The sequence below is a fragment of the Octopus bimaculoides genome, chromosome 1 (assembly GCF_001194135.2).
Source record: "Octopus bimaculoides isolate UCB-OBI-ISO-001 chromosome 1, ASM119413v2, whole genome shotgun sequence".
Taxonomy (NCBI): domain Eukaryota; kingdom Metazoa; phylum Mollusca; class Cephalopoda; order Octopoda; family Octopodidae; genus Octopus; species Octopus bimaculoides.
The window spans coordinates 166,118,515-166,124,929 of NC_068981.1; the positions used below are offsets into that span (position 1 = coordinate 166,118,515).

General features: G+C 35.4%; 1 protein-coding gene across 1 annotated transcript in view; it reads right to left on the minus strand.

The window, feature by feature from the left end:
• LOC106869318 (abnormal spindle-like microcephaly-associated protein homolog) overlaps positions 1-6,415 on the minus strand; it is a 40,824-nt gene that overhangs the window by 12,923 nt on the left and 21,486 nt on the right. Inside the window, exons 16-19 of the mRNA XM_052971275.1 lie at positions 5,880-6,407; positions 2,190-4,192; positions 1,294-1,375; positions 426-491 (exon numbers count right to left, since the gene is read on the minus strand). Of these exons, the coding sequence (XP_052827235.1) occupies positions 426-491; positions 1,294-1,375; positions 2,190-4,192; positions 5,880-6,407 (2,679 nt within the window). The remainder of the gene's footprint in view (positions 1-425; positions 492-1,293; positions 1,376-2,189; positions 4,193-5,879; positions 6,408-6,415) is intronic.

The window sequence follows — 6,415 nt, forward strand, 5'->3', positions numbered from 1 at the left end:
GGGGGGGGGGTCAACATATTCAACATCCCCCTACCCCAAACATCCCCCAAACCCTAACCCTTGTGCCAAAATTTGAAATCTTTATTATTTGCACTGTTGATTTAAACACCACATTTATAACTAATCAATTTGCTTAAATTCAATTACTTTTTTGCTGTACTCTATATCTAATATTGAGGGTAAGTCTACTTGAATAATCTTGCTAGCTCAAAATAAGGAAACAATCTTTTAGGAATAGCAGCCAAAACAATCTCAAGCAGTTCAAAATCAGAATCAGTCTCAGGTTACAACTAATAATCTCATTAACCCATTGAGTGACTAGTGCACCATTCTAATGCTTCATTCTTCTAATACCGAAATACTTCAGTTACCGCATGAATAAGAAAAAGATTTTTTTCAGCATAAAATATGATTAATTTTCATACTTTGACCAGCAGTAGAGAAGCAGCAGTACAGCAGTCACAATTCAAGTTGAAAATACTTCTGGCTTTCTGGAAAAGACGTGTGAAAGTATTAAAACATTACAAAAGGGACTAAATTACTAAAAACTTGATTAAAAATAGATTCAGACAAGACTAGTAAAGCAAACTTGCCAAAGATTATTATCATAGTTTTAACATTCTCTTTTCCATACTTGCATGGATCAGACAGAATTTGTTGGGGCAGATTTTCTGCACCCAGCTGCCCTTCCTGTTGCCAACCTCACCCGTTACCAAGTAAGGTTATATTTCCCCAAGGTCAGACATGTTTATGAGAATATTAAAAATGAATGACACTACTTGTTTAATGGTGTGTGTGTGTACACATGGTGGGTCTCAGTTTCCATCAAATAGTCACAAGGCTTTGGTCAGACCTTATCGAAAATATTTGCCTAAAGTGCCACAGTGGGATGAAACTGGAAACCATGCAGTCAGGAAGCAAACTTAACCACAGAACCTCATCTGCATTTATTAATTTGATATAACAGAAAAAGAAAAAAAAAACCCATTAAAATAAGCTAAAGTTAATTTTATGAATTACTAAAATCCAAGTAGTGTAGCAATGTATATACATAGATATGTTTGTACATATACATGTAAGCATGCACATCTGAATGAAAGCAGTTTTGCAAACAGTTTGGAACTTGTATGCAAAAAGTTTGCCAGCATATTCAAATGTGCATCTCAACATTTTGAAGGCAACAATGTACTCTAAAAAAAAAAAAAAGAGGTTTACAAATTCATATATAAATTATTTATAAAATTTACCAAAAAAAAAAAAAGTTTTAAAATAAGGCTTTAAAAGAATGCTTACTTTTGCAGCAACAGCTCTCTTGAACCAGTTCTGAATACAGGTTGCAGCAACATGGCGTCTTGCAATTGTTTCTTTGAGTTGTCTAAAGAACAAAAAGAAAAATATGCTTATCTTTCATTCTAAAAAAAAATTTTGAGGTTTACATCTTCGGTTTTAATGGAATAGCTTTTCAAACAATTTTGTTTCAGTTTATCATCAGGTAAGATTTAGTCCCTCATCTTTATTGTACAGAGATTTCATACTTTCATCCACTATGTTATGGACAGTGTCTAAGTAAATGTTTTAAAAGTAAATGATATCAAATGTTTTTTTTCCTTCCTCCCAATTAAATAGATTCAGTATAATAATTTAACTCTTTAGTATTCAGATTACTCTGTCAAATGTAACACATTCATTCACATTAGTTTGAATTAATCATGCATTATCTTGTAGCTTTGAGATTTCAGTGATGCAATTTCTAATGTTTGAATAACATGGTTAGGTATACATAGGCAACCAGATTTGGCCAATTTCAACATAAAACAGGTAAAAAATTTGAGACCAGAAACGGCCGGTTTAAATGCTAAAGGGTTAAACTAAAATCATGTTAAATGTAACGTACTCGAGAGCCAAAACTAAGTGTATCTGAAACACTAAAGCAAGATTTAAAGCATTAATGGTATTTGTTCTTTATAAACATTTTTTACACTTGAATGTTTTATAATGTAATGGTTGAGCAATCTTCTACAGACAAAACCAATGTTAATTTCAAAAACTTAATTCACTAAAACAGCATCTGGTAGTACAGATAACAAGACTTAAATTCTATTTCAAAATGCAAATTTAAAAGCTCTAGGTTCAAGAGAAACTATTTCACTACATGAAATTGCTAAAAGAAAAATGTAAAATGAAAATACCTGCGAGATTTCAATATTCGATACCATCTTTGGATCTTGATGGCACTAGATCTCTGTGTTAAGAAGCATTTATGTTGCAGTTTCATCTGTACAACTGATTGTAAAAAGACTGTTGAGGTTTTAAGACTACAGTAATTCTTCCTTTCAATCTCCATTTGAATACAAGCTCGGTACCATTGCTGAATTTTAATTACAGAAGACTTTGTTCTTTTGAAATGTCTTTCTTGAATTGTTTTTCGTAGGTAAGATTGTATTGTTATTACAGAAGCTCTAACCTTTAAATAATCTTCTCTAGCCAGTTTCATTGCAATGAGAGATCGAAACCACTGTTGAATAACCTGGCTAGCCGCTTGCTTTGACAAGTAGCTTTTACGTTCTGCTCTCATACTTGAAGTAGCTCTCCACCACTCTTGCAGTTTGACAGCACACCGTTTTTGTTTATTAAACTTCTGCTGCTCTCTATAGCACCGATATACTGACTGGATCTTTACAACAGCCGTTCGATATTCCATGTATCTTTGCTGATCACTTCGCATTAAAATAACAGCACGATACCAATTCTGAATTTTCAAGGCACTATCTTTAAGTTCAAGATATTTCCTCTGTTGTTGCCAGCTACGAACATGTGATTGCATTTTGATAGTATATGTTTTAAGGGAGAGATAATAGGCTCTATCAGATTTTGCTACTTTACAAGCCCTAAACCAATTCTGCAGTAAAATAACACTTTCTTTTTGTTTGCAGAATTTTTGTCTTGTTAAAAATTGCCGGACATGTGCCTGAATTGTGGTGATAGCAATTCTTTTTTGCAGAAACTGTTGACGGCAGATTTTCATACTTCTCAGAGCTCGAAACCTAGCTTGAAGAATCTTGGTATATTTTTTAAGTTCCAAATAATCCTTATGGCATTGTCTCATTTGACTGATAGATCTGTACCATTGTTGAATTACAATAGCAGCATTTTTGCAATTTAAATACTTCTCCTGTTGTTGCTTTGCTCTAACTAAAGCCTGCATTCTAATAATTGTTCTCTTTTCAGCTTGAAACTTAGTTTTAGCCAAATAAGCACGCCAATGGCACTGAATAATTACAGCAGAGTGGCATTTTAAATGGAACTCTTTTCGAACTTGACTGCCCCGAAACAAGGCTTGTATCAAGGTAACAGAGACAACTATATTATGATATCTTCTTCTGGCAATAAATCCTCGTAGATTGCTTTGGATCTTTACAGCAGCATTCTTTTGGGCAATAAAATCATGGCGAACATGTTTCCCAATCAAATAAGCAGACATGTACCGCTGCAGAACACAAGTAGCTGCTTTCAACTTGGAGAACTCTCTTTGAGCTACATAACATTTCCATGTTGCCTGTATCAGTTGTGCTGCATTGTTTTGTCTTTTTTCTTCTTGAAGTTGTTTCTCTCGCAATTCCTGAAGAAACTGCCTCCGAAGTTTTCTACTTTCAAGTTTGGATCTGTAGAGTTTCTGAATTAAAATTACAGATGAAAGTAGCTTTAGATATTTGGATTGGCAATAATGCTTCCTGAAGTATGACTGAATAACTACAGCTGCTGCCTCTTGGCTTTTCAACAATTGGCGCTGCATTACACCACGCCACATAGATTGTATTTGTATACAAGCCTGCTTTTCTTTCAGGTATTTGTTCCGTTGTTTTCTGCACAAGATAATACCTCTATACCATTGTTGTATCTGGGTTGTTGACCTGCAGAGGGAGCGATAGTTTTGACGCGTTTGATGCATTCTTACTGCTGCTTGCAAAACACGGATAGCCTTGAGCTGTTTGTGGTACTTTCTCTGCTGGGAATACATACGGTAAAAGCTCTGTAGAACTATGACAGCACTTTTCATTCTTTGGTAATCTGAAGCAACATGGTAGCTTTCTTGAAGATTCCTATACCATCTTTGAATTACAATGGCACACTGTTGTTCAAGAACACCCCTAGACACATCTAAAATGTTTGGTCTTGAATCTCCTGCATCAATCTACAAAACAATTTTTGAAAAATTAAAATCATTACATGATCCTTTTTATAAATGATTTATAACAGTCATCAATGAGGTTTCTAAGAAAATCTGCATTCTTGGAAAAGGTATTTTGCAGTTTTATTATATCACCAATACAATCTTTAGTGGAACTATTGCCTATTTTTCTGTTAAATGTAATCTTTTGCTCAACAAAATACCAATAGCCGTATTGGTAATAAGCTTGGAATCTTTAACATATAATCACTGCAACTTCGAACCTTGAAAATGACCATCATTAAATATCCATGTTCCATGCTAACATGGGTTGGACAATTTGACAGAATCCAACAGGTTCAATATCTGCATCTTGTGGTTTGCTTTGGCATGGTTTCTATGGCTGAATACTCTTCCTGACACCAACCACTTTACGATAAGTAATGGGTATTGCTTTCAAGGCACTAAGGCCACCATACAATTTGCAAGACTAAGATCCTCTTTGGCTGAGTAGAGTTTATGCAAGGAGATGAGCGTTAAAATAGGAGGGAAGAGACCAAAATAACACCGGTTGCTTCCTGTAAAGGAGCTCCATGGCTAGTCCCATTATTGAAGAGAGGGTGAGAGCAACTAGGAAGAGTTATGAGAATGATGAAGAGTCATAGCGAACCCTTAAGTTATAAGGCAAGTAGAAGTGAGTGGAGACAGGAGAACAAAGTGTAGATGAGTAGACATTGCAAAAGTGTACAGGAGAATAAAAAGATGGTTAAAGATGGAGGCTGGGTGAAGAGCTGAATATAATTAACTAAGAACTGTTGAGGGACAAGTAGGGACGGTAGGAAAGAGCAGGTGACAAATGCAGAAAACTGACCTCACCTGTCTAAGTGCCACGTAAAGAGCACTCAGCCAACTATGGAGTGGTTGGTGTTACAAAGGGCATCCAGCTGTAAAAACCATGCCAAAACACACTCGGCATCACACAGGGTCCCAACTGGCCAGCTCCTGTCAAGCTATATAACCCATGTCAACATAGGAGGATGATGATAATGATGATGCCACCTTTCAGAAAGTCCAGTGGACCACAGTCTGCTTACAACTAAGCTAAATGCTCTCACAACTTTCTACAGGTTTACTTATAACAAATTCTTACTCTTGAAAATTCCTCTGCTTGCTTCATGTAATATTTTATCTTGTGTGCATTTTATATTTATAATGATCGTTATCTGAAGATTATGAACATTTTATTGCTTGTTCAGACCTTTTACAATAAACTTTTATGATATTCTGTAGCACTTGCACTATATTTCTTGTACACTATTACACACTTTATTGAACTACATTCTTTTGTTCTACCATTCAATTACTTTATGCTAAACCTTCTTTTAACATGAGTAGTTTTCTCTATTTAACAAGTTTATTTTCTACTTTTTTCATTTTCCTTGAAAGGTTAGTTTGCAATATTTACCGTTGTCTAAATCTCAGAAGGCAAAAGTAGAAATTCTATACTATGTGAAATAAAAAAAGCAAAACAAAAACAGTCAGATCATTTCTATGTTCTCTTTAGTTTCACATATCGCAGCTAAAACAAAAATTTAAAGATTTCATTTCTATATGAAGCAGCAACAAGGTAAAATCCATAATTTATCAAAAGAAAATAAAATAAAACCAGACAGGAGAAAAAAAAACAAAAAAACTTAAATGCTATATTTACCTGATCCTGAAGTATCAGACTCTTGTCTTCAAAGACTATATCAGATTGTGGTTGGAGACCTGTATTGATTTTACTGGAGTTCAGCACCTGGATACCATCAGCACTGTCACTTTCATCACATTCAACCTGTGACAGGTGTTTACTATCATATTTAGAGGAAGAAAGTCTTTCATAATCAACTAGACCGGAATTGTTGACATCTGTTATAATATTGGCAGTGGAACTAGCAGAGCTGCCTTTCTGATCATCACAATTAGAAACAGTAGAGCAATCTTGGTCATGAGGAAATTCATCCTGAAGGTGACAGTGTCCATCAGCAGGAGAGTCAGCTGATAGATCATGGTGGCCATCAGTAGAGACATCTAGCAGATCAGGGTGACCATCAGTGGAGCCATTTGGCAGACCATGGTCACCGTCAGTGGAGTCATTTTGCGGAAGAACATGGTGAACGTCAGTGGAGTCATTTTGCGGAAGAACACGGTGATCGTCAGTGGAGCCATTTTGCGGAAGAACACGGTGATCGTCAGTGGAGCCAT